Below are 27,874 nucleotides of genomic sequence, written 5' to 3'. Positions count from 1 at the left end.
AGTTGTTTCATATATTATATACTTTTTTACAACTTGTGTTCTTTTTTTCTCTTGTTATTAGCATTATATCTTGGGTAACTTTTCAGGTTAATATATACGAATTTACGTAATTCTTTTCAGTGCCTCTCCTATCCTCCACAGGTTCTGTTCTAGATTATTTAACCAGTTCCCTATCATGAAATGAAAACGATCTGAGAGCCTCAGAAAATTCTGATGAGCCATAAGATTCAATGACTTACACAGAGTAAATTATATAAAAATGCTCTCTTACCAGTATAACCAACACTGGAGATGTTTTTTAAGAGAATGTGAAAAAACTACTGTCAATTTATTATTAAAACTAAATTTATATTTTTCATCTTAATTCTTGATCATGTCTGACTCTTTGTGACTGTAGTTTGCCAAGCTCCTCTGTCTTGGAATTCTCCAGGCAAGAACAAAGTGGGTTGCCATTCCCTACTCCAAGGGATCTTCCTGACCCAGGGATCAAACCCATGTCTTCTGCATTGCAGACAGATTATTTACTGTCTGAGCTACCAGGGAAGCCCCAATGTTTATCATTGTTAAATTTAGTGATATATTTTTGTTTTTTACTGGAGTATCAGTGGTAATAATTAGAATTTTAATTTAAAGATGTATTCATTTAACATTTAAACAAAGCTTTCCAGAGGAACTATTGAGTAAGTCAGGATTTGTATTTAAAATGTATGAGATGTAACTGAACGTATCCTACTGTGACAAAACCTGAAATCACAGGTAAAATATATTCTATATAATTTCCTTTACCTGAAAACCTATTGCCTGAGAACGATTTGTTTAAATACAGAAAAAACTACACAGCAATAAATGTTTTGTTTGAGGTAATCTTTGTACTTTGAGTTTTTCTGCTTGTATTATACACACATACACACAAAAAGCAGAGGTTGTTAAATGAATTTCACAGAATGTGTAGATGTCTCTCATCACTTCCCATTATCCTATGACATCTCTGTTTATCATGTCTGATTTGAGGTACAAATAAAAATGGAACCAAGAAAATTTGATGCCAATGGCTAATTTTTATTCTGCAAGAATGATTTTTAAAGGTTCCATGGGCTTTATTTAACTTAAAGCCTTTCCGCAGAGTTCACATTGCTACTGCTTTGCAAAGTTGAATGAAAATAGATATATTTTCCATTTACAGATGCAAAAAACTAGGACACAAAGAGTGAAGGTGACTTACCAGAGCATAAAAGCCCAGGAGCCAGAAGTTTCTTGGCTCCTGTTCTGTGGCAGATTCGTTAGATTTGCTATATTATATTCATCTTCATATACCTTCATTTCATCTCTTAGACAAGAATGAACTCAACTATAGCAGAAAGTAGATTGCTTCTTATAAACATTCCAATGTTGCCATGAATATTTACCACTTATTATAATCTTCTAGCAATTCCTCTGCTCAGATTTATAGTAAAATGGCTCTTAAATGGCTCTACTTGTAGCAGCTCTGATTTGATCTATAAAATGTTGATTTATTTATGACATAACAAAATTGAATGTTTTAGTGTGTTATTCTCAATATCCTTAATTTTAAGTTCAAAGATTTTAATGTTTGTTTGGGATGCCAATGTTATTCCACCTTAGTAACTATTATTTCATATTTTGATCACACTAGTTATATGTTCATTTTTATGGATAATCTTAGAAAAATTAGCTAAATTGGGAACATTATGGTCAACTCAGTTTCATAGTCCTCTTTTGTACATACAGTAAGAGGGACTTCTAAGTTATAATAATCATGCTCTTAAATTTGCAAACTCTTTGACAGTGATAGCTATTACCTAGCATTTAGTTGACATTTATACATTTTGATCCTGATTAACTTATTTTGGACCTCAGATTTTTAGGTTTTTAAAAAAGCAGCTAGTAAGGAGTTTCCTGGTGGCCTAGTAGTTAGGATTCCAGGCTTTTACTGCCGTAGCATGAATTCAATTTCTGGTCAGGAAATGAAGATCCCACATGCCACCTGGCACAGGGGGAAAAAATGTGACTAATTATAGTAACAGAAAATATGTTTACATCCCAATTATACTATAAAGAGCTAATTACTTTTAAATGGTATGTATAAGGCAGAAAAGTAACTGGGAACTACATTTCCAGATTCTAGAAATTGGATGTTTCAGGAATTTGTAAGCCTTGAAACAAAGCCCTGAAAATCATACTCATTGATACCTTCTTAACAAGTTATTAATTCAGTGGCTTTTTAATATAGGAAAAATTATTTGAATCGGAAAGGCAGAGGAAGCAATTGACAGAAGAACTCCAGAATGTGAAACAAGTAAGTGCATATATTGTTTATATGTGTCTTGTGGATGTGTGTGTAGACAGATGAGGTATGATTACAATGCATTGTTGCTGTATGATATCTAAGAGTCCACAGATACAAACAGTATAGCATAGTGTACTGCTGCTTTCAGAGTTGGGTATCTATGGACTGAAATGATCAGTCTCATTGGTTTTCTACTCTTTTTTCCTTTCTCTTCTATTTTTCCTTTTTCTTTTCTTCTATTACTCATACTCATTTTACTAAAGGTAAAAGTAAATCAAGGGGAAAATAAAACCTTCCAAGGCAGAGCATTTTTAAATTTCTTTTTAGTAATAAAAAGTAAAAATTTATTTTCACTCTTTATCATTCTTCAAAGAATTTTAAGTAACTTACAGCAAAACAAATGCAATGATATCATGAAATAGAGATACAAGTAACAAATAAAATGTTAAGAAGAGTAGAAAGTTAAGAGGACATTGCTGTGGATCAATGGCAGTCACCTGATTTTGAATCTCCCCAATATTATCCTCCCAGAAAACATAAAATTTACAGAGCACATAAAACCATACAGGAACCCACACCTTTTTTTTTTCTGGATACACCATTCATGGCTTCTGGAATCTTAGTTCCTCGACCAGGAATTGAAACTGGGCCCACAGCAGTAAAAGCACTGAGTCCTAACCACTGGACTACCAGAGAATTCCCAGGACCTATACCTTAAATATGGCTATTGGATAGAGAACACCAGAACCTTCAAGGCACATATAAACAGAGTTTAAAATTCCAACAAATTGTTGCAACTTGGCTGCCCCTGAAACTTGAGAGCAGAGGAGGCTTAAAAACTCTGAAAAGAGTAAGGAGAACAGAGCAATTAGACAAAGTACTCCAAGTAAAATCACCTCCAGAAAGAGAAAAAAGCAACTATTAATGACAAAACACTAAACAGTGGCCTGGATTTGGTGGTTCTTAGAACTTGAGGAAGTATGTGCAACCAGAAGCAGCAGCATTGTAGTATCATTGGGGAAAAGAATCAAATAAATAGAGAAGGGGTGGTATCCCTTGGAGGCTAAGAAATAATGAGGAAAAAGGAAATAAGAGGGGTAAATTAAGGATCTTGCAGAAATGAAAGAGAAACAAGACATACCAAACCTCCTCCATCTACCCTCCACCATGACCATCAACAACATGATCCATAAGAAAAAAAAAAACTGCACAGAAGAGGGTGCTGTTCAACTAAGAACTCTTCTGTGAAGGAAAAAGGAATTGGGGGAAAAAAAAAAAAATCTGTCCCTGTCATTACAAAACAACTGTAAATATCAGACAATAAGAATTAAAGCTTTCTTCCTGATGAAAATACCCTCAAAACAATTCAGCCTTAAAACTGTAACACAGAATAACTCAAAATAAGGAATTAAAAACAAAAAGAAAATGACAAAAAACAGGAATAAATGAAATGAGAGTTGATAAAACCTAGGAAAGAAAGAGAAGAAAAAGACAAAATGATACTAGAAATGAAAACTATATTACAGGTTTCCCAAGGAAGAATATAATCAAATGAAAAGGCATCAAAGAAAGCCAGAAAGATAAGAATGAAGTAAGTAAAGGATTTTCATGAGGAAGTAAATCAAAACAACTGAACAGCACTAATATTTTGAACTATAATCCAAAAAAACTTTTCAGAAATAAAAGATGACCTGAAACTATTATCGGGTAGTGGGGAAAGATCAATTTAGGATATATCCTAGCAGGCTTTAAAGATAGAGGGGGAAAAAAATAGTGCCTCCAAATGAAAAGATCAAATAACTTACAAAGGTAATAGAGTTAGACCAACATCAGCCCTCCTGACGCGATATACAAAATAAGGCATTTGTGGAGCAATATTTTCATGAAACTAAAGGAAAGAATGTGTAAATCAAGAATATTGTATCCGACCAAGTTGACTTGTAGATATCAAGTCAACAGTTAGAAATGTGCCAGTATTCAGGGAATAATATATGCATGTAGTATTCTTGAAGAATCTGGGAGAGGTGAGTTTTCCCCAGTCAAAATATGACTGGGATAACTTTGCCAAGAATTTCCAAACAGTGAACATTTCCTAAATGTTACTGTATCAGTTCAGTTCAGTTCAGTCGCTCAGTCGTGTCTGACTCTTTGCGACCCCATGAATCGCAGCATGCCAGGCCTTCCTGTCCATCACCAACTCCCAGAGTTTACCCAAACCCATGACCATTGAGTCAGTGATGCCCTCCAAACATCTAATCCTCTGTCGTCCCCTTCTCCTCCTGCCCCCAATCCTTCCCAGCATTAGGGTCTTTTCCAATGAGTCAGCTCTTCGCATGAGGTGGCCAAAGTATTGGAGCTTCAGCTTCAACATCAGTCCTTCCAATGAACACCCAGGACTGATCTCCTTTAGGATGGACTGGTTGGATCTTCTTGCAGTCCAAGGGACTCTCAAGAGTCTTCTCCAACACCACAGTTCAAAAGCATCTATTCTTCGGCATTCAGCTTTCTTCACCATCCAACTCTCACATCCATACATGACCAGTGGAAAAACCATAGCCTTGACTAGATGGACCTTTGTTGGCAAAGTAATGTCTCTGCTTTTAAATATGCTATCTAGGTTGGCCATAACCTTCTTTCCAAGCAGTAAGTGTCTTTTAATTTCATGGCTGCAGTCACTGACCATCAGCAGTGATTCTGGAGCCCAAAAAAATAAAGTCTGACACTGTTTCCCCATCTATTTCCCATGAAGTGATGGGACCAGATGCCATGATCTTAGTTTTCTGAACATTGAGCTTTAAGCCAACTTTTTCACTCTCCTCTTTCACTTTCAGCAAGAAGCTCTTTAGTTCTTCTTCACTTTCTGCCGTAAGGGTGGTGCCATCTGCATATCTGAGGTTATTGATATTTCTCCCGGCAACCTTGATTCTAGCTTGTGTTTCTTCCAGCCCAGCATTTCTCATGATGTACTCCGCATATAAGTTAAATAAGCAGGGTGACAATATACAGCCTTGACGTACTCCTTTTCCTATTTGGAACCAGTCTGTTGTTCCATGTCCAGTTCTAACTGTTGCTTCCTGACATGCATACAGGTTTCTCAAGAGACAGGTCAAATGGTCTGGTGTTCCCATCTCTTTCAGAATTTTCCAGTTTATTGTGATCCACATACTCAAAGGCTTTGACGTAGTCAATAAAGCAGAAATAGATGTTTTTCTGGAACTCTCTTGCTTTTTCGATGATCCAGCGGATGTTGGGAACTGGATGCTGGTTCCTCTGCCTTTTCGAAAACCAGCTTGAACATTTGGAAGTTCACGGTTCACATATTGCTGAAGCCTGGCTTGGAGAATTTTGAGCATTACTTTGCTAGCGTGTGAGATGAGCGCAATTGTGCGGTAGTTTGAGCATTCTTTGGCATTGCCTTTCTTAAGCCAAGACCAAAAAGAATGAGTTCACAGGTAAAAAAAATAATGTGTAAACATTACATGTCTGGCAAAGATAAAAGATGCAATTTTGCAATTTTTTTTTTTTTAATGAGAGGATAAGGGAGAAAAAAGGGAAAACAGAGTAAGATCATTCTATTGTATAAATAAAGTATAATAGTCAATGAATATCACTTCAAACTGACAGCAAACAATAAAAAAATTAGGTAAAAACAGCACATTTCGGACACTATAAAAAGTAATAATACAAACGTGGCTTGTAGAATGAAAATGCGGATCTTCCAATTACCAAAAGAAATCCTTTTTTAAAAAAGCAAAAGGAACGTTTGAATGTCAAAATGCAGTAAATATATACAACAATTTCAACAAAAGGTAGTATGACAGAATTGAGACTGACCACAACAGTTATCTAATATAAATGGGATTAACTTAAATGGATTTTCTTAGGAGAATATAGTTTACCAAAACTGGCTTCAGTAGAGATAGAAGCTTTACCTTAGAAGAAATAAAGTTACCAAGAAGCCACCCTACAGAAAAGGATCAGGCCAAAATAGTTTCACAGGGGAATTTAACCAAAACTTTCTCAATTAATCCCAGAACTACATAAATGGGTTCAGGCATTTAAAAAAGAAGAAAGAGAAAGAAACAGAAAAATTCCAAATTCTTTCCTGGGAGGAAGTATAACTTTTGATGCCTAAACCTGACAAAAGTATCACAAAAAGAGAGAATACAGTTAAAAAACTGCAGACTGAAAAAACAACCAGGGACATATGAATTGGAAAAGAATAAATAAAACAGTGACATAATAGAAATCTTGAAAACCCTAAAGAATCAATGATAAAAATAACTCATTGGAAAATTCACAAGCTAGCAAGAAATAAAATTAATATGCAAAGCTCAGTTACTGGACCACATACACAAATTATAAGAAGAAGTTTTAGTAGTCTAGATGAAACCAAAAATTATGTAGAAAAATGGGTAAAAGACATGAACAAACCATTCACCAAAAAAGTTATTAAAAGGTCATATGAAACATATAAAAAGATTTTCAGTCTTTCCCATAAGAGAAATGTCAATTAAATCTATGTTGAGATAGGACTTCCAGCCTCTAGTACTTAGCAAGATATAGAGAATGTTCTCCAACAGAAAACAGTTCTAAAACTGGTTTTGTTACACAGGTTTTAAGCAATTGCCAAAGAAATTGGAGCATGAACATAGACACACCTGCTCCTCTGGGAAGAGGGGAACTATGTAAAATAGATTTCTTGATCCTATGGTTTTAAGCTTGGAGCTAACAACAATTAATACCAGTGGAAACTGACCCCCACTTAGGGTCACTTGATGTTTGAAAATGTTCACAATTTAATGAGAAAGCACTGCTTATCATCAGGGCTTCCCTGGTGGCTCAGTCAGTTAGGAATCCGCCTACAAGGTGGGAGACCTGAGTTCGATCCCTGGGTTGGGAAGATCCCCTGGAGAAGGGAACAGCTACCCACTCTAGTATTCTGGCCTGGAGAATTCCATGGACTGTATAGTCCATGGGGTCACAAAGAGTCGGACACGACTGAGCAACTTTTCACTTTCACTGCTTATTACAATACATGGTGCTAGAACAAGGGAATATTTGTGTGAGGGAAAACATCTTATCTCAACGCCTACTTCATATCATATTCAAAAGCTAATTCCAAATGGATTATAGATCTAAACATAAGAACTAAAACTTAAATTCAAAAGAAACTTTTGCGATGTTGGGTTAAGCAAGGTTATCAAACTGTATATCTAAAATGAGTAAATTTTACTATATGTAAATTCTACCTCAACAAAGCTACTTTTAAAAAATATGCCAATAAAATTTTTCATCCATCAGATTAACGAAAATTCAAATGCTTGACAGTGCATTGTTGATGAGGCTGTTTTGAAACAGGGATTCTCATACAGGCTAGTGGTAGTGCAAAACAGCAGACAGCTGCGAAGGAGAATTTGGCATTTCTAATAAATTGTACATTTACCATTCAGCCTGGCAACCTCAGTTCTAGGAATTTACCCTGAAGATATACCTCTAATAATATTGAAATACATAGGCACAGTATTTTTTGTGGTATTACATGTAATTAGAAAATGTTAGAAACTGCCTTAATCTTAAGCATAGATGATTGAATGAACTACGGTCTATACATGCAGTGGAGCACTCTGCTACTGCAGGAGATCTTTCCTCAGTAGCACAGAGTGATTTCCAGGAGATGCTGTCAAATAAAAAAAAACAAAGTACAAAAGAGTATGTATAGTGTTATCCTTTATAAGCAAGGGAAATTATTGTATTTATTTATCTTTACAAAAAAAAATAACCATACTGAAGAAAAATGAAAGAATCAATTCAAGTAATTTACCAACATGGTATTTATGTTCAGTGTTTGACAGGTTGCAATAGGGTTAGAAAAGAATTGAAAACAAATCTCAAACATTTTATAGTATGAGAAAAATTGAATAATGTGTGTTATCTTGTTGTTTCTGAGGTGTGGCCAAAGCCATTCTGAAACAATTTTAAGATATAATGATGCATGCATGCTCAGTCTCTTCAGAGTCCGACTCTTTGCGACCCCCATGGACTGTAACCCACCAGGCTCCTCTGTCCTTTGGATTCTACAGGCAAGAATACTGGAGTGGGTTACCCTGCCCTCCTCCAGGGAATCTTTCCAATCCAGGGATCAAACCCGTGACTCTTATGTCTCCTGCATTGGCAGCCAGGTTTTTTACCACTAGTTCCACCTGGGAAGCCCAAGATGTAATATAGGTCTCTGCAAATGTCTTGATTGTTGTTGAGAGCCAGAATCTCAGTGAAAAAGCAAAGACATACAAAGTAAAATTTATGAAGTCAAGAAAGAATCCTTTAAATGGACTAGATTTGGAGGTATCATTGTGAATGCATCATTTCTAAAATATATATGTATCTATGTGAATATGAATATATATGTACCCATATATATATGTGTGTGTGCAGTTTATATGTATGTGTGTGTGTGTATGTATGTTCCTAGCTCTAACAGCTGAAAGAGCCAAGAATCAGATATCCCAATAGCAATGAGCACCTAGCATATCTAATTGCCCAGATACTATCCCCCACTAATAAGAATCCAGGCTTCTTGGAGAAATAACTGATTTCAGGACTGAGGGTGGGTAAGTACAAAATGAGCTTGAAACGTCTTATGCCAGAAAATAAGGAAATCCCCAAAGTGATGGGAGCACGTCATAAGGAACTAGCTTGACACACCTTCCACTGACCAGTCTGAAAGTAGTTGAGCACCAAAATAATTAAACATGGCAATGAACTAACCATTGAAAAAAAGTGATTCATGAATCCATACCATTAGCAAAGAAGTGAATTAATTAATGGGGAGAGCTGAGGGCTCTTGCTCATTAAAGACTGTTGAGTGCTGACTGGTAACAACAGTTATCAGAATAGCTGCCGGATATGGGAAGTCAGCATTTTCCATGTTTCAGTAATGACTGGATCAGACTAGAATCATAAAATGCTTAATCTAGGGGGAATTTTTTTTTGTGACAAGCAGAATATTCACATATTTATATGGCTTTAAATTGGCCGTCTATAAACTGCTTATTAATTGCAAGGGGAAAATAGTAATTATATGATAGTGAAATAAGTTAACTCCTGAACTGGTACAAAAAATGGATATCACCAGTGAAGAACAGATGGATATGTGTGACTTCAAATGTGAAACCTTGAAAGGACACAGCATCACTTATGTAGTATTATGGCTGAGAATGTATAAACCTGAACCTGGCCGTGAGGAAGCATCAGTCAAGCCCCAAACGAGGATATTTTTTTTTATTTTTAAAGGTGTATGTATCTGTGTGTGTGTGTGTCTGTGTTTGTATAGGTGTTATATTCTTTAGAAATGTGAATGCCATAAAAAATAAAAGAATGAAAAGAAAGGAAGAAGGACCAAAGAAAGAGAAAGGAAAGGACAAGGTAAAGAGAGAGAGGCAGGGGGAGAGAGAGAAAGAAAGAAAGAGAAAGAAGGAAAAATGAAGAAAGGATGACAGGAGGGAAGAAGGAGAGACAGGGAGAAGGTTCCAGATTAAAAGAGGGTTAAGAAACATGAGACTAAATAAAATACCTGACCCTAGACTCGATCCTGCACTGAAACGGGGAAAACACTGCAAAGGATGTTATTGAGCCAATTGACAAAATTGAAATACAGATGACAGATTAGATGATAGTATTGGCTCAGTGTTAAATTTCTTAAATCTGATAGCTGTACTATGGTTGTGTAAGAGAATATCCTTTTACTTAAGAAATACTGAAGTTTGTAGGGATAAAGAACCCTTGAATAGTTAGAATGTGTGTGTACATATTTACGTATGTGTGTATATACAAATGTATATATGTAAGAGATTGAGAGTCTGCAAAATCTTGGTAGCAGCAACCTCAAAATATCAGTGGCTTGCAAGAATACTTTATTTCTCACTCATGAACATGTTGGCAAAAGGGTGCCTTTGTGAATTAGGTAAATCTGGGCAAAGGATGTAAAGATGTTCTTTGTACTCTTCCTACTCTTGCAAGTCTTATGTACACTTGAAGTTATTTCCAAGTAAAAAGTATGTAAAAGTCCTCAATTTTTTGACCAAAAAAATTTTGGACCCCTATTTTATTAAGCTTTTTTGTAGTTTGGTGCTATGTCTGCATCCGTTTATATGGCCAGGCCTTTTTACATTTTAGTGTATCTTTTCATCCTGCAAGTGGACATTTATAAGTGAAAAGTGAAGTGTTGATCGCTTAGTCATGTCCAACTCTTTGCTGTCCCATGGACTATAGTTTGCCAGTCTCCTCTTTCCATGGAGTTCTCCAGGTAAGAATACTGGAGTGGGTAGCCATTCCCTACCCAGGGATCAAACCTGGGTCCTCCCACATGGCAGGCGGATTCTTTGTCATCTGAGCCACCAGGGAATCCCATTTACAAATATTCTTTCTTAATTTTTACATATAGACTAAATTAGATGGTGGGGCTTTTTCCTCCATTTAATTAAATTTTTCTTTTCTTCTGAATGCTTAGAACTTAAAAATTTTGGAATATCAAGCATAGTTAATAAAGTAAGGTAATATGATAGTGTGTGTGTATAAAATAACACATAGTAATTATTCAATAAATATTAGCTATTATGGTCATTATTATTAATAATAGAAGAAGAAATATTAGGTGCAGAGAAATAGGTGAAAATGATTTAACAATTTCATTTAGAGGAATAAAACCTAATTTTGGCTGAGAGAATAAGGAGACTTTTTAGAAAAAAGGTGACACATGAACTAGATCATACATGTAAAGGGGAGAGCATTCCAGGCAGAGAGTGCAGCCTGAAAATCATGGTATGAAAGAAAAAGTCTTATCTTGAGAGTCAAAATCAGCTGACTTTGTATGCTAATTTAACTAGTATTTGTTAATGTTTTTGTATCTAAAATGTGATGATAACATCTGTTTTTAATTTGTTCATAGGACTTGAGAGTTTAAGAGCCTAAAACTACCAGGAATATAATAAATTCCTAAAAAATAATAATTTTTATTTGTGTTATTTTATCATCATCACCATTACCTTGTCATTATTAAAGGCTTGGGGACATAAGGAAAACATGAACAGATGAAAGCATTAGGAAATAACATTTGGGGGCTGTTGGGGAGTTTTTATGTTGGGACCAAAGCAGACAGGCACTTGAATACCAGTCTAAAATTTTAGACGATGGATTGCCGTTGTAGGTATTTGACAAGAGGAGAAGAAAGATCAACCTGTTCCCTCTATAATCTGACTCCTCTTTCCTTCACACTCTACATTTAACTTGTTGGCCCTCCTGTTTAAACACTGCACAGTTTTGCCACTTTTTATCACTGGCATCACTGGTCTAAGCCATCATCATCTCCTGTCTGTTGAAACTATAACTTCCTACCAGATCACCCAGCTTTTACCCTTGCCCCACCCCCATAGAGTCTAATCTGAACACAGCAACCAGAAATAGCCTTTTAAAACTTGTTAGGACCCTGTATAACTTTCCATCTCAGAGTGAAAGCCCAAATGCTGCAAAGCCTGCCCTCCCTGGTCTGCCATCCTACCCCCACCCCCACACCCCTTTTCCTCAGTGACCCCATCCCTTACTGCTTTTCCCCCACCTCCCTTCCTTGTTCTCCAGCCGCTCTACCTCCCTGCATCATTACCCCACTAACGCTCCAGCTCTCACTGTTGGTGGATAAGCCTTTTTGGTGTTCCTGATTGCTTTCTTGTATATTATCTACTTGTTAAACTTGTACCCTTTATCTGTGTCCACCAGCTAGAGGGTAAGCTTCATGAGGAGGGCAGCTGCCTTTCATGTGCTCTCTAATTTACCTTAGCACCATCACTGATGTAAAGTAGTTATTCAGTAAATATTTGGTGAATGGATGGATGAAGAATGGTGAATGAAGAATATCTATACTCTAAGAAAGTTAACCTAGCAGCAGGTTTGGAAATAATTGAGTATCAGATAAGAGGCTTTTATAAAAGTCTAGACCTGCACTTTCTAATAGAAATATATTGGAAACCAACTATGCCTTGTCAGTTTTCTAGTAACAACATTTTTTAAAAGCATGAAAAGAAACAGGTAAAATTATCTTAAATATATTTTTAGTCTAATATGTCTAAAATGTGATCATTTTAACATGAAAAATATTAAAAATTCATTAAACATTTTTATGTTTTTTTATCGTACTGTATTTTTGAAGTCCAATGTTACTTTACACTTAAAATGTATCTTAATGCATGCACTAAATTTTCATTGGAATTAACTGCTGTGATTTTGTTTAACAGCATTTATAGTTAAAAACTAGATTCATATACCCAAATGTTCCAAATAAAGTTAAAAAGTTTACAGTAACTGAAATGAATACCAAAAATCTTTTTCTTTTAATATTTATGTCCATATTGGCAAAAATTTTTCATGTTTTGAAGATTTAATCTTTAAAGCAAAATCACTTCAGAACTACATCTTTTCAAGTTAAGTGTGTCACTAATTCTAGTTACCATCAATTTCAAAGGAGTATTCCATATACTGAAAGCAACTGTAAGTTTATCAATATCAACTAAGCAGATGTCAAAATTTTTAAGCCTAATCTACATATTATCAGTAATAAAATCTACATAACGATTTGTGTTAGATAATAGGTAAATCATTATTACTGACTTATATATTTGAAAATTTTCAGTATCAGTATAAAATATAAATTCTTGCACTTTTCTAGCTTCACAAATAAGCTTTCTCTTTCCTTGGAGCTTCAAATTTAGCTCATTCATGTACAGTGTGATATTGATAATAAAATGTAAATCACACTTCCATTTTTGGTCTTTAATTGTTAAGTATTAGGCAACCAATCATATCTTTTAAGAAAATCTTCAACTGGAGTTAAAAATACAGTAAGTCTTTATTAAGCTCTTCCACAACTCAGCCAAGTAGCACTAGCAAAGAGCACAGGATCTTTTAAGTCACTGTCTTTTAAACTAGTGACGAGTCATCGAATTTGCACATATACATTAAACAAAGTTAACAACTGTGTCCATGATGTTTTTCATATGGTCAACTTCAAGAAACTGAGCACAGAAATTTTCAAAATAAATCCTACAATGGCATGAAACAATGAAGAAAGCAGTCTGTTGTTTGAAAATGTCAACAAATCAGAAATTTTGATCCAACATAGCTGGATCACCTTCTATTACAATAAAAAAAAAAACTTTTCAAACTTTTCTTCATTATCCAACTGAAAGTTTTACGTGACAGATGTAAAAGTTAAAATATCTATGCCATAAGTCTGAATTTTTTAGACTGTGGATTGACAACCTTATGTAAATTTGGAAGTCCTCTAAGACAATACCTCCTCTGGGAATTCCCTGGTGATCCAGTGGTTAGGACTTGCATTTTCACTGTGGCAACTCAGGTTTGATCCCTGGTCCGGGAAGATCCTGCAAGCTGTATAGAGCAGCCAAAACAAGAAAAAGAGACAATACCTGCCTGAAGTATGCATTTAATATTATTTCATATCACATGGCTCATCTAAAGCTGAAGTAAAGTACTTGTAGTTTTTCAAATTTTGAATCATTTGATCATTGATATTGTTAGAAATGTCTTGTATTCTGTGAACATGTGTGAAATAATTGAAGATCTTTCATTTTTATAAAATATTTCTTCTATTCTCTCAAGACCACATTGATTTATAAGTGGTTTACTCTTTTATGCAAAACATCCAACCAGTTTTATAGCTGGTCAGAGTTAACAAACGTTGAATGTTTGCTTCTGATTTCAAGTGACTAATTTCATTAGTTCTTACTTGACTGTTGGGGGAAACTTTTATTTATTTATTTATTTATTTATTTATTTTTATTTTCGGCTGCTCTGGGTCTTATTGCAACGCTCAGGCGCTCTCTAGTTACGGGAGCAGGGGCTGCTCTTCCTTTCCTCGCAGGCGCTCTCATTGCCCTCTCTTCTCTTGTTGTGGAGCACGGGCTCTAAGGCGCCCAGGCTGTCGCTGCAACTGGCAGGCTCTAGAGCAGACTCACTGGCTGTGGCTTCCAGGCTTAGTCACTCCCAGCATGTGGGATCTTCCCATGCCAGGAATCCAACCTGTATTCCCCGCATTGGCTGGCAGATTCTTAACCACTGGACCACCAGGGAAGTTCAAGAGAAAACTTTTTTAACAAGCCCATCACACATTTGCAAAAAATCTTTCAATTGCTCACTTTTCATATGGTTAAAAAAACTTTATACAACAAACAGCTTTGTAAATTGCAATTGCATTCATCATAAAATTTTCAAAATATTTTCCTCTAGTCTTTTTTTTTTTGCATTACTAGCTAATTCATCTTATTATGCATCTATGTCTTCATTTTAAAAAAAATTTCTCCATACCTACTTTTTAAAGTATAAATAATTTAACTATACTCTAATAAAAATAAGTATTTTCATTTAATTATCCATCATGATTTATACAAGTATTACTATAACTCATGCTGTCTACATAAAATATTCAGATTAGAACACTATTGTGTTAAAAAAAAATTGAAATTAATTAATTCATTGACAGTGACCAGATTAGTTGTTTATGTATACAACTCAACTGCTTCACATGCCTGACGCAAGCACTACAATTCAACACTAATGTCTTAAATGATACAATGATAAAAGTGCAATATAATTCTATCAAAATAATAAATTTTTGTGTAATGGAAAAATATTTTATGCTTACTAAGCTTTTAAACTTAAATGCAAACTTATGAAAATTAAAAGTTCAGTTCTTCAGTCAACTCAGCTATATCTCAAGTGCTCAATAGCCACATATAGGTAATGACTACCACCTTGGACAGGGCAGATCCATAACTCTACATCCTTGCTATTCAAAGAGTAGTCAAGGACCAGCAGGGTTAGAACACCTGAAACTTAGATGTTCAGGGTCTAAGTCTTACCCCAGACCTACTGAAACAATCTGCATCTAACAAACCCTTGGGTGATCTGTAATGTACCTTAAAACTTGAGAAGTGCATGTCCAAATAACAAGCAACAAAGAATTTAATCAGGTAGTGGGCATAGAGTTATACCAAGTATACCAGGGCCATCTGTGTGAGAGATACCATGAGGGTAAAGTCATCCAGACTTAACAGGGATAGCATGTGCAGTAATAATCAGAAAAGGCAGTCAAGGCTTTGTAATTTGGTGATTGAGAGTCTGTAATAATGCAATTAACAAAACAGGAGAAATGAGATTGAGAGTTAAAATGTTTTAATTCATTGTATAGATTAATGCATATTTTCTAGTTTTAGCAAAAATATTTAAAATATATGTGTCTGTGTATATAAACACTTGTGTACATACTGAGACAACTATTCATTTCAGAAACAAGCACTTGCAATAAAAATATACGACCCAAAATCAGTCCTAAAACTTTCCATTTTTTTATTTAATTGACCTTGTATACCATTGATCTTCTCTTATATATGTGTAATGTTATTATTCTGTTTAAGGGGATTTCTGACTTACTGTTAATGAAAGAGTTTCTGTGTTTTAGAAAATACTACTACACTTTTCTAAGAATTGATTTCTTTTTTCACAATTAGCATGTCTTTAAAAATTACAAATAGAAAGCAATTTTTATTAACTCTTTTCTTAAAAACTTTTAAAAACCAAAAATTTGAATTGTGTGAAATTTGGCAAAGTTTCTTCCCCTCTTTTAAGTATCCTTTTGAAGCTCTTAATGTGAAACCAGTACAGTACTAATAATTTCACCATATACAACCTTTAAATACATAAATAACCTAATTGTTAAAACACCAGTAGGTTGATTTTGAATTTATTTTACAATTCTGGTTTCCAGTTAATTCCAAAGGGAAAGAAAACACAGTTTGATAACTGTTGCTTACTTAAAACTTTTGCTTGAATTATTGTGAGACCTGATTCTAAAAGTGGAATAATCTCCCCTTTTTAAGGTACAATAGCTATTTAAATTATAGAAATTAGTTTACCTTTATTTAGTGTAATAGCCCAAGAAGAAAGCATTGAAGAACTGAAGACAGGAAGACAGCTAGAATGGAGAAAAGGGAGAGCAAGGGAAGAGAGAAATAAAAGAATGAAAGAGCAAGCTGTGAAAGGCTCCTTTTCCATTGGAAGAATCAGGCACCTTTGTAATTTTTTCAACCAGGGATGGCTACCAGAATACTGTTTTGTAAAGAACTGTTCATAGTATTCTTCAAAATCTAAGTATATTTTTTGAGTTTTCATGCCTTACAGAATAATCCAACCTTACTGTTGAAAATCATGAACACAATTTCCCATGAAATTATGTGTACTGCTTGTTATTTTTTCTTCAAGTTCAAACAACTTTTAACAGGCATGGGCCATTTTTCTAGCAACTTCTTTTTATCAAGAGCTTTGTAAAACTTAGTTTCACACAAGTTGTTTTTAAAGTTTCTTTCAGCATACTGTTATGACCTGAGGCAGCAATGAATTGGTGAACAGTCCAGAGCCAAAATATTTAGCTTGTCTAAACCAGTCCTTGCCCTAAAGAAACAGAGGAAATTGTTCATTTGGCAACTTCTCCAAGTTCAGATAAGCCTGGTTGTAGTTGACCTCACCTGTGCAAAGATTGGGTGGAACATTTGAGGAGGGTGTGAAGTCCTGAGGCTGCAACCTGAGATTAGATCAGCACAGGATCCTCTGTGGACAGTTAAACGTGACCTTACATACAGTTGGAACAGCTGGCATATGAGCTATCTTAGTTTATGGATTAAGCAGCAAAGGAAACTTTTAAGAACAAATTAAATATATCTCTTCAAGGAACAACAATATGTGATTACTAAAGAGTATTCACATTTTCATACTTGGGGAGATTTGTTAATTTTGTACATTTATTAAAGAAACAGTAAAGCCTCTAATTTTTAGAACTGATGTGAGTTCTTATACCCTTTTTATTCTCTAGTGATCTGAACTTTTTACAATAGTTCCATATGGAACTAGCAGATATTCCAAGACGCCAATCTCATCTTTAGAGGGAAAAAAAAAGAAAACTACATATATTTGTCAGTTTTTTTGTCTTCTGAAAGGGGACTGTAATAAAATGTTCCTGTATTCCCATTTCAGATGGTCACTTGTAACCTCAGAATGTCAGCCTATATTTTCTAGGGGATCCCTCCTGCTACTCTTGTATAGTCTCAGCCACCTCTGTCCACACCCTATCTCTTAACACCTAGCAACCACTGATCAGTTCTCTGTAACTTTGTCTTTCCAAGCATGTTACATAAATGTTATCATATAGTATGTAACTGCTGAGGACTGGCTTTTTCACTCAACATCATGCCCCTGGGTCCCATATAGGTTGTTTTATGTATTTATCAGTTGTTTCTTTTTATTCCTGAATGTATATAAAACTGATGAAATCTGATTAAGGTTGGTGAATTGTATCAATGAAATTTCCTGACTGTGATGTTCTACTATTTTAATGTAAGATATCACCATTGGACAAGACTGAGTGAGAAGTACAGGAAACCTGTCTGTTGTATTTCTTACAACTATATGTAATCTGCAGTGACCTTAAAATGATTTTTAATAAGGAAATAAAACAAGCAAAAAAGCATCCTCTTTGAGAAAAGAAATTATAAATCTCCTACAGTGATAGCCCTGATAACCAGGATGGTGTGATCACTCACCTAGAGCCAGACATCCTGGAATGCGAAGTCAAGTGGGCCTTAGGAAGCATCACTACAAACAAAGGTAGTGGAGGTGATGAAATTCTAGCTGACCTATTTCAAATCCTAGAAGATGATGTTATGAAAGTGAGACACACAATATGCCAGCAGATTTGGAAAACTCAGCAGTGGCCACAGGACTGGAAAAGGTCAGTTTTCATTACAATCCCATAGAAAGGCAATGCCAAAGAATGTTCAAACTATAGCACAATTGTACTCATCTCACATGCCAGTAAAGTAGTGCTCAAAATTCTCCAAGCCAGACTTCAACAGTACGTGAACCGTGAACTTCTGGATGTTCAAGGTGGATTTAGAAAAGGCAGAGGAATCGGAGATCAAATTGCTAATATCCGCTGGATCATAGAAAAAGCAAGAGAATTCCAGAAAAACATCTACTGCTTTATTGTCTACGCTAAAACCTTTGACTCTGTAGATCACAATAAACTGTGGAAAATTCTAAAAGAGATGGGAATACCAGACCACCTGACCTGCCTCCTGAGAAATCTGTATGCAGGTCAAGAAGCAACAGTGAGAACCGGACATAGAACAACTGATTGGTTCCAAGTTGGGAAAGGAGTACGTCAAGGCTGTATATTGTCACCCTGCTTATGTAACTTACAAGCAGAGTACATCATGTAAAATGCCGAGCTGAATGAAGCACAAGCTGGAATCAGGATTTCTGGGAGAAATATCAATAACCTCAGATATGCAGATGACACCACCCTAATGGCAGAAAGCAAAGGGGAACTAAAGAGCCTCTTGATGAAAGTGAAAGAGGAGAATAGAAAACCTAGTTTAAAACAACATTCAAAAAACTTCAGATCATGGCATCCGGTTCTATCACTTCATGGCAAATATATGGGGAAACAATGGAAACAGTAACAGACTTTCTTTTCTTGGGTTCCAGAATCACTACAGATAGTGACTGCAGCCATGAAATTAAACGACACTTGCTCCTTGGAAGAAAAGCCATGACCAACCTAGACAGCATATTAAAAAGCAGAGATATTATTTTGCCCACAAAGGTCCGTCTTGTCAAAGCTATGGTTTTTCCAGTAGTCATGTATGGATGTGAGAGTTGGACTATAAAGAAAGCTGAGAGCCGAAGAATTGATGCTTTTGAACTGTGGTGTTGGAGAAGACTCTTGAGAGTCCCTTGGACTGTAAGGAGATCCAACCAGTCCATCCTAAAGGAGATCAGTCCTGGATGTTCATTGGAAGGACAGATGCTAAAGCTGAAGCTCCAATACTTTGGCCACCTGATGCGAAGAACTGACTCATTGGAAAAGACCCTGATGCTCGGAAAGATTGAAGGCAGGAGGAGAAAGGGATGACAGAGGATGAGGTGTTTGGATGGCATCGGCGACTCGATGGGCATGAGTTTTAGCAAGCTCCAGGAGCTGGTTATGGACAGGGAAGCCGGGTGTGCTGCAGTCCGTGGGGTCACAAAGAGTCAGACACGACTGAGCGACTTAACTGACGATGATAGCAATCTGAGTGGAAAAACATATTAAGTAAACTTTGGATTTATTTTTCAACTTTAATTCCCTTAATGAGAATCCAATGTTAATTAATGTTAATTAATCCAATGTTAATGAATCTCCAGTGTTAGAGTTTGCCCAAGAAACTGCCTAAGTTAAAGACGGCTTGCTTGGAAAAGGAACACAAAAACCACCCAGTTGGCATTACTGTTTGCAGACAGAAGCCATAGCTAGTGATTCACTTAAGGTGAATATAACATTTTAAACAAGCTTTAAACAAAGATGTATATTGCAAATACCCAGATAGTTGTTTCTTTTTAATGTAGAAAATTTCTTACTATTTTAAGAGGTCTGAGAGAAATTTTACTACCCTATAGATACTGTAGAATCATTTTAATTGTGTTAAATTAAACAGACTGCCAGAATTTTCAGTGTTAGAGAAATTTGGGAAGGAAGTGATCTTGTTCATAGAAACCTTTCAGTTCAGTTTGTTTTACAGTATTTTCTATATCAGTGGGCTTAATCAGAACTGATGTTATGATTCTGGTTTCTGTACCATGAGCTACTTCTTTTCTGGCTATTCAGGGACCACACTCACCATTGTTTCCTCAGTTTTTTCACACATCCCTGCAGTAACATATAAGGGCCACTTGGGAAGGGAAATGTTTAAGCTTCTTTTATTTAATTCTCATTTTGTGTGAATGCAGTGTGAAAGCTAGACATAATCTCTTCAAGGAGCTCTCAATCTAGTAATAAAAATGAAAAACAGAGCAAAATCATCACTTTCTAGAAAGCCCTTCAGAATAAGTGCCGTGGATGTGGTAAGTTGTCAGAGGCGTGATTGTACGCTGAAGTAGGTTATGCTCCCTATAATTTTCCTTATTTAACCAAAAACAAGCAATTACAAATCTGTAATGTTCCATAAGTCAGTTGCTAAGAGAGCACCTTTCCAGGGTATATTTCAAACATCTAGGCAGATGCCAAACATTTTATGTTTCTTAACACAAAGTGAGAGCAATATATGTTAACTTGGCTGACAAACTAGTAAATTTTACTCAAGGAGGAAGTAGCGATAAGGCAGTTGATACCATAAAACTCCTATCTTGGCAGTTTAACATGTGAGAAACACTTTCGTTACTCTTACTTTGTTATGGGACTCATGACACTGTGTTAAATGATTTATTTACAAACTATTTTAGAATTAAAAGTAAGACTTCTCTAGTCCTGCCTAACCCTACATAAATAAATCACCCTGTCTGAAAATATTGTATGTACTTTGATTCATTGTCATCCATGTTAGATATACCAAAGATTGTCTATGACCATGGGTTTCAAATTAAATTGTGAATTGCATCACAGTTCTTCATATCCAAGGCAGCTGGTTTCCTGATACATTTCTTGTGACCACATATGCACCTTATATTTCATTTGCATCCCCTTCCCGCTCTTGCTTTTTCTTCTTCACTTCTGTTCTTAATAACTGTTTCCCACTTTTCCCACATCATTTTATAAGATCTCTGCATTGTAGTTATTAACCTGTTTCTATCAAATCTGTGGCTAAAACTAGAAAATTCTTTTTGATAAAACTAGAAAATATGTGTTAATTTATACTATGAGTTAAAACATTTAACTCCCTCAATCTCATTTCACTTGTTTTCCTCTATATACAAATTGTCTTTCTAATTTTTTAAAAGTTTTTAAACACAGGTGGTTATGTGTTGTCAAATCTCTTTTTCTTTGTGAGTTCTCCATTTTCTTTTAACTTTAAACATTTTCAGTTCAGTTCAGTGGCTCAGTCATGTCCGACTCTTTGTGACTCCATGGACTGCAGCACACCAGGCCTCCCTGTCCATCACCAACTCCTGGAGCTTACTCAAACTCATATCCATTGAGTCAGTGATGACATCCAACCATCTCATCCTCTGTCGTCGCCTTCTTCTTCCGCCTTCAATCTTTCCCAGCATCAGGGTCTTTTCCATGAGTCAGCTCTTTGCATCAGGTGGCCAAAGTATTGGAGTTTCAGCTTCAACATCAGTCCTTCCAATGAACACCCTGGACTGATCTCCTTTAGGATGGACTGGTTGGATCTCCTTGCAGTCCAAGGGACTCTCAAGAGTCTTCTCCAACACCACAGTTCAAAAGCATCAATTCTTCGGCTCTCAGCTTTCTTTATAGTCCAACTCTCACATACATGACTACTTAAAAATTTGATTCCTAGCAATTTTGGATACCTGTTTGCCCAGTTTTGTTCCTATTTCTGTCTTTGTTTAGCTCATCTAAGAAATTATTCTGTGCTGTATAGGGTATGAGATGAGAATCTACCCTTTCTTTTCCAAAGAGAATCTATATTCCAAACAGAATCTATACGTTCTTTTCCAAATAGCTTTTTGTCACAGCATTTATTTTTATGTGGTATCTCCACTACCATTGGGCATCCGTGGTGTCTCAGATGGTAAAGAATCTACCTGTGATGCAGGAGACTCAGGTTTGATCCTGGGTCAGGAGGATCCCCTGGAGAAGGAAATGGCATCCCACTCCAGTATTCTTGCCTGGGAAATCCCATGGACAGAGAAGCCTGGCGAGATACAGTCCACTGAGTCACAAAGAGTTGGACACGACTGAGCAACTAGTACTTTCACTTTCCACTACCATAAATTAAATTCTCATATAATCTAGGGGTCAATTTGGGGCTATCTAATTTTTCCAGTAGCTTTGTCAATAAATATTGGGTAGATGATTGTTTTATCTAACTCTTCTTTGGCTAGTACCAATTTTTATATTTTATATATACCTTAAATTCTTGGGCCATGTCCCACCTTATTTGTTTGTTTTTTGTTTTTCCTTCTTACTGTTGTTGTTTTTTCAGTATTTGCTTATCAGTTCTCACTGACTTTTTTCTTCTAAATGAATTTAAGAATCTTGTTTATTATTTAGATCTTATTATGTGCTGTGCAGTGCTTAGTCTCTCAGTGGTATCCGACTCTTTGTGACGCCTAGGACTATAGCCTGCCAGGCTCCTCTGTCCATGGGGATTCTCCAAGCAAGAATACTGGATTGGGTTTCCATGCCCTCCTCCAGCAAATCTTCCCAACCCAGGGATCAAACTCAGGTCTCCTGCCTTACAGGCAGATTCTTTACCATCTGAGCCACCTGGGAAGACTATGCATACTAGAGTGGGTAGCCTATCCCTTCTCCAGGGGATCTTCCTGACCCAGGAATTGAACCGAGGGCTCCTGCATTGCAGGCAGATTCTTTACCAGCTGAGCTACTAGGGAATCCCGAGATCTTATTTTATCTAGATTGAAATTTGGAATTCTTGGTCAGGTTCCATCAAAACAAACAAAATTTGATGAAATGTTGATCCTAACTGAATTCTCTACAAGTTAATTTGGAAGGAATACATTTCTGTTATTAAACCCCAAACTTCAGATGAATTTTAAATGTTTGACAACTTGGAAAGTAGCCTCTGAGTGATACTTAGTTTCACTGAACAGGATTTAAATTCCGATTATTGAAGAAATTTCCAATACTATAAATGTCCTCTTTTTGGTACACTTGTAGCCAGGTCTGGAGAAGTAGGAAAATAGTTTTTCTTTTATGTCAAATCTCACTAAACCAGAAAATACATGTTCAAGGTTAAGTATATTGTCAAAACAGTGTTTTAATTAATTAATATTTATATTGTGAACAACATTCACATGGTAAAATTTATTAGATAGATGGACTTGTGTGTCTGTCTTTGATTAGGGACTTCTGTTTATAAACAGAGATTAAACATTGTTTCTTTGGTTTTCTTTGATGTTCAGAGGCAGAATTCAATTTTGCACCTTTGGGAGGATGAGGCACCTGCAGGTAAAGAAGTTGACAGATCTTGGGAGGGTTAATTAGAGCTAATTATAATTTGATTGATCTGCTTTTTCTCCAGAAAGTTTAACCAAGTCTTCCTTTGCAAAGTGAGGATTTTTCTTTTTCATACAAACTAAAGTCTTATTTGTTGGGCTTACAAATATCTATCATTTTTCACACTTACAAAGGAGTGTCACCACATGAATCATGGAATCAAGGACTTGGGTAGGGTTGGACAGGACTTTCAAGATTATATAGTCCTTGAGAACATGTATTCATTATATTAACTTAGGATGGAAAATTATAAATTTTAGGGAAATATAAACTTAGTGTACATAATTTTTAAATTTATTTAATGAGAAACCAAGAAATAAAATTGTCGAGCACAATAAAGTGTAACTATCTGTCCTTTTTTGACCTTGGTATTCATTCCACATGGTTTAGATGTAATTTCATTTACTTGATAAATACTAGAAAAGGATTTTGTTTTAACTCATGTATAAAGAGAGCATGATGAAATGATTTGCTTTTCATTTTGTGCTATTTTTCATAGCATGACTTATGTTTGTTACTGTAATTATTTAAATGAAATACAATTCTACTAATATTGCTGTAAAATTGAAACTTTGTTATGAAAGCTTCATACCTAATAAAATTCTATAAGGCAATTAAGTATATATGAAAAACATAATAGTCATTTTCACTATTTGTCAACTCGGTCACATGTCATATTTATGTTGAAGGGAGGGCCTTTTAATACTAAAGAGGGTTTTACTGTCAGACACCTTGTGCTCTACTTTCATCAGTCAAGATCTTTTGACATTGGAAAGTTTGGGAGGAAAATATTATTTCATGACAGTTTAACAGAGCAGTAGGAAATGCTAAGTAGCCTGTGGAGTAATTACAGACAACAGATATTATTAAGGATAAAAGGAGGGGAGGACTTCCCTGGTGGCTCAGAGGTAAAGAATCTGCCTGCCAATGCAGCAGATAGGGGTTTGATCTGTGCTCCAGGAAGTTTTCACATGCCTTGGAGCAATGAAGCCTGTGTGCCACAACCACTGAGCCCTCATACCACAGCTTCTGAAGCCTGCATGCCCTGGAGTCCGGCTCCGCACCAAGAGAGCCCACTGTAGTGAGGAGAGCCCGAGCGCCACAACAGGGAGCAGCCCACTTCTGCAGCAGCTAGAGAAAAACCCGCTCCACAGCTAAAACCATTTTAAGCTTAAGTGGTCTGGAAAGATGAGAAAAGATAAAATCTAAAGTAGATTTTGAAGAATAGATGGCAGCTGGATGAAGAAAAAAGAGGAAAAATATATTCACCTAGTGGAAGGAATAATGTGCTCAAAAGTATCTTGGAGGTGAGAGAGTTTAGTCTGGGAAATTGGTAAGTGAACATACTTGGATAATCCACAAGAGAGTCAATGTGCTAAAACTGGAAAGACTGATTTGGAACAAATAGTGGAGAACCTTGAAGTGTAGAGATTGAGAATATATTTATCATGTACCATGTACTTGGCAGTATTTTATCTAGGTTTGTTTCCTAGGCAATATTTCGGGAAAATTGATCCTTCAAAAGTATGCAGAATACATTACAGTGAAGAACAGAGTATGCAGTATGCACCTATATGTGAGGTGTTAACTGCTACTGCTAAGTCACCTCAGTCGTGTCCGACTGTGTGTGACCCTATAGACAGCAGCCCACCAGGCTCTGCCGTCCCTGGGATTCTCCAGGCAAGAACACTGGAGTGGGTTGCCATTTCCTTCTCCAATGCATGAAAGTGAAAAGTGAAAGTGAAGTCGCTCAGTTGTGTCTGACTCTTAGCGACCCCATGGACTGCAGCCTACCAGGCTCCTCTGTCCATGGGATTTTCCAGGCAAGAGTACTGGAGTGGGGTGCCATTGCCTTCTCCATTAAAGACATGAATAATAGCTTGATGGTAAGAATGGATATTAAGGAATGGTACAAACACATCACCAGTGAAGAATTCACATAACTGGAGGTGGAAGAGAGGGATGGATGTACACCCAGAGAAGGCAAAAGGAAAGGAAAGAACACACATTGGAGACTTATTTAAGTTCTGTGAACTCATTTTCTCCTCCAAGAATGTCATCGTTAAGGGATGAGTTGTAGGTTCCTTTTGTGAACTGCTAGCAAATTATTTGAGATCATCCCTTGAGAGGAACATTAAGCATATTTTAATAAAATCAACACCTAAGTTAAGGAAACTAAATATAGCTTGCTTTTAAACATTTTTCCTTCAACATCCCTCTTCCTGCAGTAACCCTTAGTCTTTTTCACAGGCTGTAATGGGACTAAGACCAAAAAGGGTTTTCCAATGAGTGGATGTAGGAAGCTGATAAGAGAAGTATTCTTTTGGGCTTGGTAGTATAAGTTACATTACACCAAAACATATATCTCTTGGAGGCCTCCTTTTTCTCCTGTCAGCAATTGACATTGTGAAAGATTTACTGATTAGCTTAAAAATTACAGAACTTCTAAGTTTAGTGATGTGGATGTGCTACCTAATTGCAAATGAGCAACTGCAGTTAGTTCTTTTTCCTTCTACTTTGAGGAGCCGTTAAAACTCACAACTAGAGAAGGAAAGGTTTTACATAACTGTTGCTAACATTAAAAAAGACGTGCACATTTTACTTCCAAAGAACTACTTGAGTTCCTCAGTCATTTCATCCAGTCTACCTCTTTAATCACTTTGGTGATTGTGTGTCTATTTGAAAACAGTTAAGAGGAACAGGTAAAAACTGTACCAAGAACTGTAGTTCTTTAACCCTATTGTGAGAGTTGTTTTGAGCTTATAAAGTAGATGCTGTTATTTACCCTTGTACAAATGAAAAAACTGAGTCTTGGAGAATTACAGAGCCAGAAAATGAAAAAAAAAGAAATCATATATCTAAGATTCTGAAGTATATCTCATCTAACGCCCATATTATCATGTTAGTGAAACAGTGGCAGATTTTATTTTCTTGGGCTCCAAAATCACTGTGGACAGTGACTGCAGCCACAGAATTAAAAGATGCTTGCTCCTTGGAAGAAAAGCTATGGCAAACCTAGCCTGCATATGAAAAAGCAGAGGCATCACTTTGCCAACAAAGGCCTCTCTAACCAAAGCTATAGTTTTTCCAGTAGTCATGTACAGATGTGAGAGTTGGACCATAAAGTAGCCTGTCAATTCATGGCACTGGAGAAGACTGTTGAGAGTCCCTTGGATAGCAAGGAGATCAAACCAGTCAATCCTAAAGGAAATCAACATAATATTCATAGGAAGGACTGATACTGAAGCTGAAGCTCCAGTACTTTGGCCACCTGATGCAAAGAGCCAACTCATTGGAAAAGACCCTGATGCTGGGAAAGATTGAAGGCAGGAGGAGGAGGAGGGGACGACAGAGGATGAGATGATTGGATGACATCACTGACCCAATGGACATGAGTTTGGGTAAACTCCGGGAGTTGGTGAAGGACAGGGAAACCTGGCGTGCTGCAGTCCATGGGTTTGCAGAGTCGGACACTGCTTAGTGACTGAGCAACAACAGTGTCTTAAAGAGAGAAAAGTACTTATATGGAAAAACATGATATTTTGTGCTTTGAGCTTATGCTGCCCTTTGTCTGAGTTTATTCAGCCCTTTGTCTCGACACAATCACGTAGCAAAGTTCTTGTAGCCTACAAAGGTTTTCATTACTGTGAAGTATATTTTCAAAGAAGAATTTGGTCTGATCTTCCCTGAAGGTTCATTGTGAAATTCTAAGGTGGAAAATCCTGATTTAACAACCAGACAAGTGTGAGTTGAAGTCATTTTCTCAATGTCACTAAAAAAATGTTAAGTCAGAGATATGTCTTCATAATTCAGGATTCCCTTTTAGTGCATTTCTTTGTACTGCTTAGTATTAAAATGCATAATGCTTTTGTTGATTTTTCTGATTTGCTATTACATCTTTGTTGTTCAGTTGCTAAGTTGTGTCTGACTCTTTGTGACTGCTTGGACTGCAGCACACCAGGCTTCCCTGTCCTTCACCAACTCCCAGAATTTGCTCAAACTCATGTCCTTTGAGTCCATGATGCTATCCAACCATCTCATCTTCTGTCACCCTCTTCTCCTGCCCTCAGTCTTTCCCAGCATCAGGATCTTTTCCAGTGAGTTGGTTCTTTGCATCAAGTGGCTAAAGTATTGAAGCTTCAGCTTCAGCATCAGTCCTTCCAATGAATATTCAGGGTTAATTTCCTTTAGGGTTGACAGATTTGATCTCCTTGCAGTCCAAGGGACTCTCAAGAGTCTTCTCCAGCACCACAGTTTGAGTGCATCAATTCTTTGGCACTCAGCCTTCTTTATGGTCCAACTCTCACATCCATACACGATTACTGGAAGAACCGTAGCTCTGACTATATGGTCATTTGTTGGCAAAGTGATGTCTCTGCTTTTTCATACGCTGTCTAGGTTTGTCATAGCTTTTCTTCCAAAGAACAAGCACCTTTTAATTTTGTGGCTGTACTCACCGTCTACAGTGATTTTGGAGCCAAAGA

At 36.3% G+C, this 27,874-nt stretch overlaps 1 protein-coding gene across 26 annotated transcripts in view; it reads left to right on the top strand.

The window, feature by feature from the left end:
* Positions 1-27,874, top strand: part of STXBP4 (syntaxin binding protein 4) — a 214,891-nt gene that overhangs the window by 99,036 nt on the left and 87,981 nt on the right. For all 26 annotated transcript variants that reach the window (XR_014079965.1, XR_014079964.1, XR_014079960.1 and 23 more), the window contains one exon: positions 2,252-2,317. Coding sequence is in view for 19 of the 26 variants with exons in the window: in XM_081581693.1 (XP_081437819.1) it covers positions 2,252-2,317 (66 nt within the window). In the remaining 7 variants the exon portion in view is untranslated. The remainder of the gene's footprint in view (positions 1-2,251; positions 2,318-27,874) is intronic.

Source organism: Giraffa tippelskirchi, chromosome 3 (assembly GCF_054371585.1).
Source record: "Giraffa tippelskirchi isolate mGirTip1 chromosome 3, T2T-mGirTip1v1.2.pri, whole genome shotgun sequence".
Lineage (NCBI taxonomy): Eukaryota > Metazoa > Chordata > Mammalia > Artiodactyla > Giraffidae > Giraffa > Giraffa tippelskirchi.
Note: the sequence above shows the minus strand (reverse complement) of the source record. Positions and strands in the feature narration are given on the sequence as shown.